Source organism: Pseudorasbora parva, chromosome 4, assembly GCF_024679245.1.
Source record: "Pseudorasbora parva isolate DD20220531a chromosome 4, ASM2467924v1, whole genome shotgun sequence".
NCBI classification, from domain to species: domain Eukaryota; kingdom Metazoa; phylum Chordata; class Actinopteri; order Cypriniformes; family Gobionidae; genus Pseudorasbora; species Pseudorasbora parva.
Genome location: NC_090175.1, coordinates 26,282,459 through 26,297,820, shown reverse-complemented (window position 1 = coordinate 26,297,820; position 15,362 = coordinate 26,282,459). Strand labels below are relative to the sequence as shown.

The following is a 15,362-nucleotide window of genomic DNA, read 5'->3' as shown; positions in this document are numbered from 1 at the left end:
CACAGCTCAGCTCGCAGCTGCAGCCTCACACCCGTTTCACACATAGTCCGTCTGCAGTTTGTGTGCGGTGCGTGTTGCGTTGCGTGTGCGGTGCAGGATCCGCACGCCCTGTTGTGCTTTCACATATGCTGCGTTTGCAGTCCGCAACTGATCCGCTGTTGCATACCACAAACACAGCATTTATTCATTATTTTTGATTTAAAATCCAAAAGTTGTTACTGAACATGGCTCGTCAGAATTGCAATTATCTTTGTTTAGGCTACTCTTTCATAGAAGTCAGGTAAACGTACTAGCCTACATTTAAATGTTTTATTCAATTCATTAATTCAGATTTATATAGCCTAGTACTTTAGATTTAGCTCCCACAAAACATTTAAAGTGGCAAAACATTTAAACATAGGTTATAGCCTAAAATTACAAACATTTTAAATTAGAAACTTACAATAGGCTGTTCAAAAACAGCCGACTCTTATTTCGTATTTAAACCCTTTTTAAAGAAATCCTGCAGTTCATAAATCCCTTTTTTTTCCACCTCCAAGAAAGGACGAGTGTTATCCATTATGGCACTTTTTTAAATGCCAGGTAAGGTGTCGTTTCCTTGCTTTACTTTAGAAACAAAGCCATGTGTTGACTTTGAAGCAAGAGTATATTTTAAATGATATGCATCTATGGTGAAATTACTAGATTTTCACGTCAGTACATGTTTATTTTAATGCGAACAATGTTCTGTCGCTTTAATGCAGCAGCGCAGCACAGCAGGTACGAAACTCGGTACGAACAAGACCGAACAGACTCGGTACGAAAACGATCCGTGCACTGCTGCAGACGCAACGCTCCTGGAACGGACTGACGGACAGCACCCGCGTGCAGTGTGAAAGCTGTAATCCGTTAACATGGGTACGAAAAAAAAATACGCACCGCACACGCACTGGAGACGGAGTATGTGTGAAACGGGCGGCAGGCATTCATGTTTAAACAGTGCGGCCAACAGAGCAAAGTAAGTCTTTCAGCTTCTCAAACTAATTCCTATGAAAGTTTAGCTTTCTAGGGCATGAACTGAAAATGCGCCAGACTGAACATGCGCTGTGAATCTATGCCGCGGACGCGCTTACCTCAGTTCTCATCACGAGAGCTCATCCATGACTGTCAATATATCTGACTCCTGCAGCGTTTTGGGCTGTGTGACTCCCTCAGCGGCTAAATCACATATTGAACAGACACATTCAGTTTTTAATTGTTGTGTCTGTTCTCTAACTGAACTGATTTTATGAAAATGAATGCGGTCACGGTGGGAAAGTGAAAGTGATTCAGTAATCTAGTAGTGGTGGCTTTGGGAGTGGCAGTGAAGAATTCTGGGAATTGTTGTCTTTCATCCAACCCAGGCTCATTGGAAATACGTGACTCTGTCTACATTTTTGCGACACCAAAAATATGTACGTTTACCTGCACTTTTTGGGTGAAATGTCCACCGGAGGCGCTAAGTGGTAATATTTTAAAATATAAAATATAAAACCTTCATCTCCGCGTGTATGTCTACGCCGTGTGATTCCGCCAACCTGATCTCACAGAATGAATATTTATAGCCTCATTTTATATTTTGGAGTAACTAACTCCACTCCTACCCTAAACCTGCCCACTCTCAACAATATAAAACACACAACAGGCAAATAAATGTACAGTCACATGTATTTATTGCAAAAACTGACCAAAAAACAATATAGAAGTATTAACTCATGTTGCATTCCAAGTCTTCTTAAGTCATACGATATCTTCATGTGAAGAACAGAGTTGATCTTAATGTTTTAGTCGTTGAAATGATGATCGTGCTCCTTTGCGAACAGAACACACACACACACGCACTCGTTCATTCATGTTTCTAATTTCAAATGATACACACAAGTTGAATGACGCGATCGGTCACGAGACACACGACAGCCAATGGCATTTTACAATCAAAGCTGACGTAATGACGCAATTGGTCACGAGACACACGACAGCCAATGCTGTCAAAGCTGATGTGACGTTTCTTTCGGCGGCAATATTTTTAATGTATTATTAATCTTTGGTGAATGGACTCGACGTTACTGATCGCTTTTGGGGATTTTCTTCACACAAATCAATCGTTTGGCCTCGGAACACTTGGGATATTTGTACTTTCTGAATAAATTATGTATGCAGTCGTATCTGCCTGTTATATCCTTTTTTTTTATAACACATAAATGGGTAGGTTTAGGGAAGCGTTTGAGTTACGCTTTCAAAATGTGTCTGAATATGTGTTTGTGTGTCCACAAGGTAAATGGATTTATAAACATACTAAATAGTTTTTTTGAAAATGTTAAAATGCAGAATGTTTCTTGTGATGGGTAATGTTAGGTTTAGGGGCTGTGTGTGTGCGTGTGTGTGTGTGATGGGTAGGTTTAGGGGTAGGGGCAGTGTAGGGGGATAGAATGAAACGGCGTTGATAAACACGTTAAAAAGCGATTATGTGTCTTGATAGCACGCCAAAATGGCATACGAATTGGAGTGTCATACATGACGCCATTAGTCTGGGAATGGAGAAAAAATATTACCACTTAGCGCCTCCGGTGGACGTTTCACCCAAAAAGTGCAGGTAAACGTACCTGGAGGTACATATTTTGGGTGTTGCAGAAATGTAGGCAGAGTCACGTATTTCCAATGAGCCTGGGTTGCTTTCATCCCCATGAGACAAAAATACATTTTCTGTCTTTTCTCAGTCTAGAAAGCACCAAAAAAAATTATATTTTCACATTTCTACTACATTAATGCCCCAGTTTAAATACAGATTCATCTTCCCAGCGCTGAAGTACTCCTTTAACGTTTGTTTCATTTTAGGTAATGTTTTAGTAACTATAATAACCCTGGATGGGAGCTCTGTTATAGGAAAGTGCTTTTGTGTTTTGCCTAATCTTTCCCATTAAGTAAGTGCTAGTAATCTAAAATCTAAAAATGGGCAGAAGCTAGCAAGTACAATTAAATATCAGCTGATAAATATCCTATATTTAATGATACTGGCAAATAATATTATGCCTTATAACTGTTACTGATTACCAATATGAAATTTCCTGCTTTTGCATCTTAAAGACATTTAATTACATGATTTCATGAATATTCTCCTTTAGATACACTGTGTCTGTGTAGCACACACTTTAGAGTCAGTGACAACGACTGTTGTGAAAGGTGCTCTGTTGAATGACAACACTTTATGACAAACCCACCTGCCCCAATATGTTGCAATAAGGCTTTGTGACAATGTAGTGTATCCTGGGAGACACTGTTTATACTCTCTCTTTTTTCTTCTTTTTCATCTTTCTGTCTCGCCCAATCTCTTGGAATTCGTCTTGAAATCTAAAGGTTTGCAGCCGCTATGTCAGGGTGAACAATAATTGGATTTATCTTGTCTCTTTGCTTCAAAGGTGTGTGTGTGTGTGTGTGTGTGTGCGTGTGCGCGTGTGTGCGCGTGTTAATCAGGTGTCATCTTCTTTTAGAATGTTAGTAGGAGAAAATGGTAGCAAGAGTGAGAAAGAAAAAATAAAGTAAAATACAGAGGTATACAATTACACATTAGTATGTGGTATTTCTAGATGTGTTTTCAGCCTTTTGAACCTCATTCTTTATGTTATTCTATATGTTATATGCCAGCTATACAATACCCATCTGTTTGTTCTCAGTGATGTGTTGTCTCATCAAAATTGCTTCAATTTTTCTGTCATCCCTCAGCAAATCACAGCCAATCCTTTCTCTCTGGCCCATTAAACTCAGCTGAGTTTGTGCTAAAAGAGCATTAGAGATGAGCAAACATCTATAGCAAACAGCAGCATATGATTGTGTTGTACGCTTTGTCAGAACATATACAATTCATTTTTACGTGTGAACAGCTCTCTCTGCTTACGTGCAATAAATAGCATATCTAAATCACAACAATGGGCAGTGACCTTCGCCTCTTCTCAAGGGGAATTATTTGTACTATACAAAAGATAATTCAATATGTAATCTGTTGAATACAGATGTAATATCCCTGAATCTCGTGCCCTTGTTGAGGTGAGGTGTGTTGATATCGATTTATTGTGATAGTTATCAGCACAGCAATATCCTTTTGCAGGGTGCTTATTTACGAGTCAGGTTGAGTCACGGTTCACAGCGTCCATTATGTATGCGGCACAGAAATTGCTGTAGAAAACCCAGAAATTATGGGGCTCGGTGAGGACAGTGTTCTTTATGTGTTTAAATGAAAAGATGACAATTATGAATGTCTTTAGGGGAAATGTTATGACTAGACAGTCAAAGACTTTCAAAATAGAAAAGCACACCCGCTGTAAAGAATATAAATTTTCGGAACTGTGATAGCGGAGGTTTACCCAAGGAGATTTTTCTTTTCTTATCTTTTTTTTATATATATAATGATGTGTTTAAATAGGTTTTCTTCCCTAAAAAAGGAGCGCTTGCTGTGCACAGTCGGAACACTGAAAGCGGGGAAAATTTCTGAAGTTTAATTTTGGAACTCTCTGTGTTCAATAAAAGAGGGAGATATGACATCTTTCCTGTAAATCCAATGCTCGCTCTCAAAACTGAAGTACATTTTAAACACATTTTACATTTACACTCCTTGTTTTCATTTTACACTGAAAATTCAACAAAATAATGCTTCACATAATAAATAGTCACATCAGAACGTCTGTTTTTAGATAATCAAATGAATTATGTTTTCTTGATGGATGAAAAAAAATACTTGTGATACTTAAACGGTTAGTTCACCCAAAAATGAAATTGATGTCATTAATGACTCACCCTAATGTAGTTCCACACCTGTAAGACCTCCGTTCATCTTCAGAACACAGTTTAAGATATTTTATATTTAGTCAGAGAGCGTATGCAAGAGAATGCCCACTTTAGGGGCATTAAAATCATCATCAAAGTAGTCCATATGTGACATCAGTTAGTTAAATCAAATCTCTTGAAGTATCGAAAATACATTTTATATAACAAATAACAAAAACTATGACTTTATTTAGCATTGTCTTCTCTTCCACGTTTGTTTTCAAACCTCAAATAAAAATTCAAGCAGCCATGAATCAGTGAATCGATCAATGATTCGGATCGCATGTCAAACTGCTGAAATCACGAGACACTGGCGATCCGAGTCATTGATTTATTCACTGATCAATCAAGGATTAACCAATCATCACCAAACCATCACCAAAATTAAGATTTTTTTTTTTCAATTTATTAGCAAATAACTCATCACTCCTTTGGAGATACTCATAATGGCTACATTCATTGTAAAGTTTAGACTCTAAGCTTTCAAATGCCACCTATTTTATGTTGATCCATGCAAGATTTTTGAAAAATATGAAAATTATTTTTTTCTCGGCTGGGTTGCGCTCGCTTAAGCCTAGTTCACACTGCCCGATTTTTGCCCCGATTTTGAGTCGCCGACAGGTTTTGTGATATCGCCGACAAATGCCCGAGATCACAGGCAAATCGGTGCTCGTGCACGCGAGTGACAATCACGCAGTGTGAATGATCAAAGACGCGATCAGAGAGAATCGCCGACGAGTCGCCGACGCCGGTGAGATATTTGGCATGCTAAATATCTAGACCTGTCGGCGATTCATACTCCTGCTGTGTGAACAGCGTTCTGACTGAAAAATACACCGACAGCCAATGAGAGAGTGAGATACAGGGCAGCAGGAGGTTCAGGGAGGAGTTATAGTGCATAATTTCAGTATTTTAATAGATATATTTACAATTCTATCAAACAGAAACAAAGGACAAACATTTGCACATCCAGCCACAGCAGCAGCACATTACAAAATTATTTATTTACCTCTAACTGTTTTTGCAGAACAAAATCCTGGCTCCCTCTGTCTCTCCAACAATTTCTTCCGCCATAATCTTTTTTCTTTTTCTCCACAAATCAGCGCACATACAATTTGAAGCAAACTTTGTGCAGTTTATCATTTTTAATAACAATTCCAAGTCACGCGCGAGAACTCCGGTCTGACGCACGTGATCTCGCGTTGTTTACTCGTCACATCGCACGTGTGTTTGGGAACCGTAGTTTGCGCACGGGAGAGAGAGTTGTCGGCGATTCTTCCTCTTGTTCAGTCATGCAGTGTGAACTCCTCTGTCGTCAAACCATCGTGCAGTGTGAACACAGCAGTGACTGAATGCTACCTCAGATAGTCATGCAGTGTGAATAGAGCAGTGACCCGACGAGTTTGAAAATCGTGCAGTCTGAACTAGGCTTTACACTCCGTTTTAGAGGAATAACTCAGCGCTCGTTAAGAGTTGATTCACTGGAAAGCTGAGATTGTAGCCTTTAAAATGATATATATTTGGTGTTATTACATTCAGGTGTTGCTTAGTAATTTGATTATGATTTTTTTTCACAGGGGGGGGGTGTACCGCGGGCGGGACACTTCGGGCTTAAGGGGTTATTAGATGCACCTGTTTGAGGTTGTTAGCTCCATAAAGACACCTGTCCACCCCATACAATCAGTAAGAATCCAACTACTAAAGCCGGGTGAACACTGTGCGAATTTGGCCACGATTTGGCCGTCTGAGACAAATTTAGCAAATCCTAAAAGAATCCTCTGATCCTAGGCTTAAATCTGACGTCTTTGGTCGTTAGTTTGACATGTTCACCGGCAGCCGATTAATGAGCGCTGCGATCAAATTTGACCTCAGACAAAATTCTGGCAGTGTCAGAAGATTTGGCACACAATCCTGCAGTGTGACTTCTCCTACGACGACAGTCAAATATCTCCATTTTTTAAGACAAACTATGACCAAAACGAGAGCTAGAGATTTCTTTGTAGCCAGCATTTCAGTCCCGCGTGTAATGCAGCTCACTGTCACCGAACGCGTCATTCATTTATGATATAAAACTCCGGACGAGTTTTCTTGCGCGCGTCCGTTTTTAGCGCGCCTTCACTATCGTGCAGTCTGACATTAATGTCAACTGAGATCTTACAGTGTGACATGGCGATCATGTTTGTACAGTCTGACAAGAGACATTCGCAAAGGATTTTGAAAAATCGCACAGTGTGCAGGACCCATAACATGGCCAAGACCAAAGAGCTGTCCAAAGACACTAGAGACAAAATTGTGCACCTCCACAAGGCTGGAAAGGGCTACGGGGAAATTACCAAGCAGCTTGGTGAAAAAAGGTCCACTTTTGGAGCAATCATTAGATTTCCAAGTGCACTTGCAAATTAGCAGGGTGTTCAAATATGTATTTTCCTCATTTTATATATATATATGACACACACACCACTGCAATTTCTACTGGTTGACACATTCCTATAATTGTGTGGTGTTTTACCGTCTGTAAAAAAATTTTACCCAGCTTTATAAAACAGTAAATAAAAATGTTTTTCTAAAGCGCAGCTGTTGCTCCATTTCCCCTTAAGCACACAGTCCCTGTATAGCCCAATACTAACAGCTTTAAGAGAGAAGCTTTTCTCACTCTCTTTGTGCTGTATTGATTCAGCTCAGTATAGAGAAACCTTGTGGCTCCTGTAGTGTAATCCAAATTCCCTCAGACGAAAGAAATCTAGAAAAGAGAAAAACAGTGCTCAGCCCCAATTGCCTGGCCTCAAAGAGAGCCGTTTGAAGTGCAGAATCTGGCACCAGTGTTGGGGAAGATCTGCTGTCCTGTGTAATTGATCCGTCTGGAGGTCATAGTCCAACTGACCGTCTGCATATCAAACTCACCAACTGTGCAGCCCAACTTTTAGATCTTCTGATGTGAAAGTGAGCCAAAACATTTGCAATTAGAAGGCTCATTTGCATAATTAACCATGGCCGTTGGAAAGCATCACATGTGTAAACATGAGGCAAGAGTCACATGTGGAAGTGTACTTAATACACTGAAATAAATAGAATATATGAATATTTGCATCAAAAAAAGATAACAAAATAAAGATAATTTAGCAGTATTGTGGCAAGCAATGCATTTAAAAAACAAAAAGTCTGTATGTTCCATTCAAGCTGGTTAACATGTTCAACATGTTGTTGCAGCTCATCTACACTTGTTTTTATGATTGTTGTTTTGTTTTTTTTAAGAGTTACTTCAGCGATTAGCATATGGCTTTGTATCAGTAGAAACTCTGGAGTATATTCGAATGATTACATTTTTTGTCTTTTCTCAGTCTAGAAAGCAGCAAATAAAAAAATATTTTCACATTTCTACTACATTAATTACCCAGTTCAAATACAGATTCATCTTCCAAACGTTGAAGTACCCCTTTAAACATGCACTAGATGGACATTTGACCTAGCCTGACAAGCCAGACCCACATCAAGATGTTTGGTCTGGAAACTCACCATAGACAGGGCTCAATCCGAGGGGCGGGATAAACGGTTGTCTTTCAAACTCCCTCTGCACGCGATAGGATAGCGCTACACCAACCAGAGCAACGAAGGTGAAACAGAGCTTGTTGATAGATTAAACATTCACCGTATCCGGTCAGCAAAACTCCGAACACATCTTCCCTTTTTAACCCTTAAAGACCTAGAACATTTTTGGGGCGCCTGATGTGCCTCTACTTTTCTTTGTTTTTCTCCCCCATTCTAGCAGTTAGCATCAAGTGCTATATATCATTTTAAACAGGAGAACCTGAAGTTTCCATCTAGCTCATTTGATGTCCCAATTTTACATTTATTTATTCTGAGAATGGATTCAATTAATATATTTTCAAGAAAAATGGTAGCAAAAATGTGATGTTTTTACTGTGAACTCGAACAGAACTTCATGAAGTTTGGATTTTTTTCCTTTAGAAAGTTAGACTTGGTTGTTTTACACTTCCAGATGAAATTTTGTCTACATGTAACAATCCCTCAGCAAGTTATAGCCATTTATTATAACATTATTCTAGGCGTTTCTAGGTTTTTGAGTGAAAACAGGTGTATTTTATTGACTGATAATGTGTCCTAAAAAGTTCAAGTAATAAAGTAAATAGAAAGATTGTTATATAATAACAACACTGAAACAAACATTTTTCTTCAGAGAAATATATTATAATTTGGGCATGAAAAACAAACACAAACAATACATCAAGTTGTGACAAGAAACCGTGAAATAAAATATGAGGCTACTTTTACATGTGGGCGGCTATTTTCATAAACGGACATTTCAACTTCTCTGCACATAATCTTCTCAAACACAAATTGAGGAAAATATAATAGTGAAAATGTGTAAAACACAAACTACATACAAATAGAGAAATATACTGACTGTGTGCTGTGATCTGAGAGAGAGCGCTTTGCACGCGTTTATTTCTGTTTAGTTTGATGCATGCAAATTCACACCCACGTTCATTTTTCACAGAAACGTGATTCGTGGTTCAAAAGACCAAACACTGTGTTTATTGGTTGAGTTGATGAAAGTTTCAACGAATCTGGGCACAGGGGGGTGGGACTAATAAAAAAAAAAAATTCTGTTTGGCTCAGGGGAACAACCCACGTGTGTTTCTTGGACAAATCAATGCTGCATATTTTAATGACGCATCCACGCGGACTATGGAGCCTCTGAATGATCAATCGCGAAACATATTATACCTATGGAAAGGGGAGATTCTCCTCTTTACTGTGCAGTTTACAGCATACAGATTGGATTAGCGGTTAAAAAGTTATTAAACATTTTAGAACGATAGTTATTTTTAGTCAATGCTGCATATTTTGATGACGCATCCACGCTGACTATGGAGCCCCTGAATGATCAATCGCGAAACATATTATACCTTTGGAAAGCGGAGATTCTCCTCTTTACTGTGCAGTTTACAGCATACAGATTGGATTAGCGGTTAAAAAGTTATTAAACATTTTAGAACGATAGTTATTTTTAGCCGCGGGCGGCTGTCTCGGTCTTTAAGGGTTAAGAATGACTTCAGTGCCGTTCTTTGTTCTTTTTTTAGAGAAAAGCTTAACTCCAAGTCTTCCAGAGTCGCTAACTGTTTAAATTAAAGATGTAAATCCTTATTTAACTTACAAAAGCTATTCAATCAAGAGCAGTGAGTGAACTCCTTATCTTTTGTTTGACATTAAACAGACAGCAGTAACGGCTACTGCCCCTTTAAGATCTAATACAGGGATATGCGTCGTCTTTCTCGACTGAATAAAGTTCTCTTAAGGCATATACAGACTGTCTACTTGGATACTCATCAAGATGGACATGTTGACATACTTTTTGTGTGAGTTTGTCTGTTCAAGCGCAAGACTTGAAAGAGAACTCAATATTTGCGCGCTGTGAGACGAGTAACGTGTGCGTGCTTTCGGATGAGTGCAGATATTCTCACAGCGCACGCGAGTCCTCATTCGCGTTTTCTAGCTCTACACCCAGGTGATGACGGCGAAAATGACGGCAGCACTCGCGTGGATTGAACGCAGTTTACAAAGAGACCGTTTTGCCCACGATTTTCTTTTATTATAGCTGTTGTAGCTGTATCACAGAGGAGCCAGCATGTGTATCCATCGACAGAAACATATACAGTCTTGTTCAAACTAATAGCAGTACAATGTGACTAACCAGAATAATCAAGGTTTTTAGTATATTTTTTATTGCTACGTGGCAAACAAGTTACCAGTAGGTTCAGTAGATTCTCAGAAAACAAATGGGACCCAGCATTCATGATATGCACGCTCTTAAGGCTGTGCAATTGGGCAATTAGTTGAATTAGTTGAAAGGGGTGTGTTCAAAAAAATAGCAGTGTGGCATTCAATCACTGAGGTCATCAATTTTGTGAAGAAACAGGTGTGAATCAGGTGGCCCCTATTTAAGGATGAAGCTGAAAGCTGAGGAAAATGGGTCGTTCAAGACATTGTTCAGAAGAACAGCGTACTTTGATTAAAAAGTTGATTAGAGAGGGGAAAACCTATAAAGAGGTGCAAAAAATGATAGGCTGTTCAGCTAAAATGATCTCCAATGCCTTAAAATGGAGAGCAAAACCAGAGAGACGTGGAAGAAAACGGAAGACAACCATCAAAATGGATAGAAGAATAACCAGAATGGCAAAGGCTCAGCCAATGATCACCTCCAGGATGATCAAAGACAGTCTGGAGTTACCTGTAAGTACTGTGACAGTTAGAAGACGTCTGTGTGAAGCTAATCTATTTTCAAGAATCCCCCGCAAAGTCCCTCTGTTAAAAAAAAGGCATGTGCAGAAGAGGTTACAATGTGCCAAAGAACACATCAACTGGCCTAAAGAGAAATGGAGGGACATTTTGTGGACTGATGAGAGTAAAATTGTTCTTTTTGGGTCCAAGGGCCACAGGCAGTTTGTGAGACGACCCCCAAACTCTGAATTCAAGCCACAGTACACAGTGAAGACAGTGAAGCATGGAGGTGCAAGCATCATGATATGGGCATGTTTCTCCTACTATGGTTTTGGGCCTATTTATCGCATACCAGGGATCATGGATCAGTTTGCATATGTTAAAATACTTGAAGAGGTCATGTTGCCCTATGCTGAAGAGGACATGCCCTTGAAACGGTTGTTTCAACAAGACAATGACCCAAAACACACTAGTAAACGGGCAAAGTCTTGGTTCCAAACCAACAAAATTAATGTTATGGAGTGGCCAGCCCAATCTCCAGACCTTAATCCAATTGAGAACTTGTGGGGTGATATCAAAAATGCTGTTTCTGAAGCAAAACCAAGAAATGCGAATGAATTGTGGAATGTTGTTAAAGAATCATGGAGTGGAATAACAGCTGAGAGGTGCCACAAGTTGGTTGACTCCATGCCACACAGATGTCAAGCAGTTTTAAAAAACTGTGGTCATACAACTAAATATTAGTTTAGTGATTCACAGGATTGCTAAATCCCAGAAAAAAAAAATGTTTGTACAAAATAGTTTTGAGTTTGTAAAGTCAAAGGTAGACACTGCTATTTTTTTTAACACACCCCTTTCAACTAATTGCCCAATTGCACAGCCTTAAGAGCGTGCATATCATGAATGCTGGGTCTTGTTTGTTTTCTGACAATCTACTGAACCTACTGGTAACTTGTTTGCCACGTAGCAATAACAAATATACTAAAAACCTTGATTATTCTGGTTAGTCACATTGTACTGCTATTATTTTGAACAAGACTGTATAAAGCATTATTTTCAAGTTACAACCCATGAAAGATGCGTCATCAGATGTGAAATAAACCGCGGTGCAAGTGCGTCCTGGCATCTTTTACACGGCACCCCTGCTCACGTCAGATGGCACCCCAGTTGGGAAACGCTGCTTTAGAATACCTTACTTTTGACACCTTTAATTTGACAGTTCTAATACGGATACAATCCTTCTTTTTTTTTTCTTCTTTTTTTTTTCAGCCAGTATATTAATCAAATCAACTTACAGGAAAATACATTTTTAAGTGGCAATTACCAGAGCTTTTAATAAATGATATATGTCAAGTGCTAGGGTTAGATTTCTAGTATCAAGAAAAGCACTACAGCAAAAATACAAGAACGCTATAACAACTGCAAAAACACACACCAGGAGGAATGTTGCGATGGCTGTCACGTACAAGGATGAGTGAAATCAATGAAACTAGCAAGAATGCTAAATTTTGTTCCAGGAATTCAGATATTTTTTTCCTGTTCTTTTATATTTTATATCCATCACTGATTAAATATTCTTAACGTGCCCACAGCTGCGTTGACTTCATCTCTGATTCCTGTCCATCCACAGACGCCTGCAGAAGGAGCATCCACAGCTATCTACGCTGCAGCTGCCTCTGAGCTTGAGGGGACCGGAGGACTGTATCTGTACAACGGTCGTAAGACAGAGTCTTCAGCGCTGTCTAATAATGAACGGCTGCAAACCAAGTTGTGGAAAGAAAGTTGTGCTCTAGTAGGTCTCCAAAAGACCTAATCTCCTTTTCACTGACCTTCGCTCTCAACTTATAGTTCATAAAACATCCACCTGAAAAAATTCAACCTCCTGCCTTAAGTTAAGTTAGTATCCCAATTTGCCAAATTTCCATTCTCTGAAACCGCCCCATGGTCTTTAAACAATCTCATTACCATTTTAATGCTCACACAAGCCATCCTATAAGACCTTGAAGACTTTACCTCAACAATCCATGACCAATACTAACAAGTGCACTGTTTTCCAACCTAAAACCTCTCTCTTCCTCCACTTCTCACTTGGGAACTCTCTGAACAGTTTTTTCCAGGAACTAAGCAAATAAAACAATAATTTTGACTAGTAATCTACTATCTTGTACTCTGCTAAGCCTTTTTGAGTGCTTAATGAATCAGGACCATCACAATGGCTGTTCCACTGATTTTCCTTTGGAATTCGTCAACAGACTAAAGACAATCAAAGGATAAAATGATTATATGTGAAATCTCAAGCTCTCTAAACTGGGCAAATACCAGCCTTTCTCTATTGATTCTCTTCGTTACCACGCTGGGATTTACGTCTTTCTTTGTTAGTATAGTTGTATATCTTCAATGGCTCCTACATTGGGTTATTCCCTCCCATCAGTCAGTGTCATTCCTCCCTCTGCCTACCGCATCTAATTCTCTAAACACAAACTGCAGAAATGCTAAGGGGGGAAAACATTTGTCTGGCTAAGCCCTTCATTTTTCATTCCTCCACTGCAATTTGCAATGCTGTTTCAAATCTTTCACAAAAGAGACGGCTGCCATCGTGTCAGGTGCCTCACCTGAGGAATATTTCGCCCAACTGTTCTGTTTTTGACTGTGACGTGCTTAGAATTTGTGATTACAATGTGTAATAATGTGGTTGTGGTGTTCTCTTTTTATTTTGTTTATTTTATTTTTTAATCTTGCTTCTGAGCAGACATTGAAACAAAAACATTTCAAATATGTGCATGTTTTTTTTAGTTTTTTTGTTATTGTTGTTGTTGAGTCCTAACTTTTAAATATATTCCAGCAATTATTATTTAATATATATTTATCCAAGGTCAGTGTGCAATAGCAAAACAGCTGATTCAGTCTTGAAATAATGGAAAATGTGAATTTTTTTTTTTTCCAACAGATGTCGCTTCATAAATATCAATATATATAAAAGTACTGTAAATGAGTTACTTTCTACCCACTGGTGTCTGTAACAGCTTGGAGGTGTTGTCTCGACTTTGGCTGCTTTGGATAAAGTGCTACTTGGACCTGCTAAATTCTAATTTAAATGTATACTTGTGTCAAAATGTGCCTGTCATTTGTGTGTTTTATGTGGTGTCAGTCATGCAGTTGACCAAATGCGTTCCCATGCAGACATTTAAGCATCTCCCTAATAATTCTGTTCCTTTTATTGTACAATGAACTGGATATGAAGCTTTCTGGCAATTGCTTTTGAGAATTTGCTTTTATCGTCGCCTAGTTTTTCTCATGGTACTGTAATTATGCACTAATGGAAGTGCTGCTGTATTATGATGTATTTAGCATTATAGGAAGTGTAATTAACTTCCATGCACAGATAATAATGATCCAATAGATTAATTATACAGTGACACTGAGAAATAAATTAATAATACTTGGAGGCACCAAATGGTTGACGATAAACTTATCGAGAAACAGTCTCAGTACAAAATGTGCAAAGAGGATTTTGCGTACTTAGCTACTCAGCCACATGCACTGTGAATGAGCCCAATGTTTCTGTCATTTGTGTGTGTGAAAGAGAGGGATAAAGACGGAGAAAAGAATGCAGCATTATCTTGCCAGGAGACTCTGAAGGGTCTCATCTTCAGCTCTTGTAGAAAACAGAGTGAATGAGTTTCTCTTATAAGGCTCTTGTCTAAATAAAAACACTGATTTCCCTGTTGCAGTGGCTGTTTTGTTTCCTGTTAATGTTCTGCTAATGGTGATGTGTCGATGAAAATATGGGATGTAAAATCCAATTTATGCCGTGTGGGTTTTAAAAAACTGCAGAGCTGGTCCATTTCCGTCTCAAGGACACAGAGCAGAAGCCATACGATCCACGTGCTCCGTTAATTTGAATACAATAAAAATAGCTACATTTATCCTTTGTTCCAAGCATTTCATTGACAATTATTATTATTAAAACATGTTAAATGCAGAAAGTTTTCTGAGATGGGTACACTGTAAAAAAATGAAAAAATGTTTTTTGTTGGTTTAACTTAAAAAGTAAGTAACCTGGTTAAAATTGAGTTTATTGAAATTAAAAATTTGAGTTGAGACAATGAAGGAAATTTGTTTAATAAATAGAAACTCAAAATATTATTGTATCTGAACCACATAAAAAATTTGATAAATCATGAAAATAGCACTATTTGGCATGTTTCACTGCGTCATCAGAAATAAAACATACACAATTACCCAATATGCTTACAAAATCTTTTAATTATATTTAAATAAAGGTT

At 38.5% G+C, this 15,362-nt stretch overlaps 1 protein-coding gene across 2 annotated transcripts in view; it reads left to right on the top strand.

Moving 5' to 3' along the window:
• The window catches only part of dhrsx (dehydrogenase/reductase (SDR family) X-linked), an 86,614-nt gene extending 71,811 nt beyond the window's left edge, over positions 1–14,803 (top strand). For both annotated transcript variants that reach the window (XM_067441416.1, XM_067441415.1), the window contains exon 7: positions 12,707–14,803. In XM_067441416.1, the coding sequence (XP_067297517.1) occupies positions 12,707–12,889 (183 nt within the window). In that variant the 3' untranslated portion in view covers positions 12,890–14,803. The remainder of the gene's footprint in view (positions 1–12,706) is intronic.
• Positions 14,804–15,362: the final 559 nt, after the last annotated feature.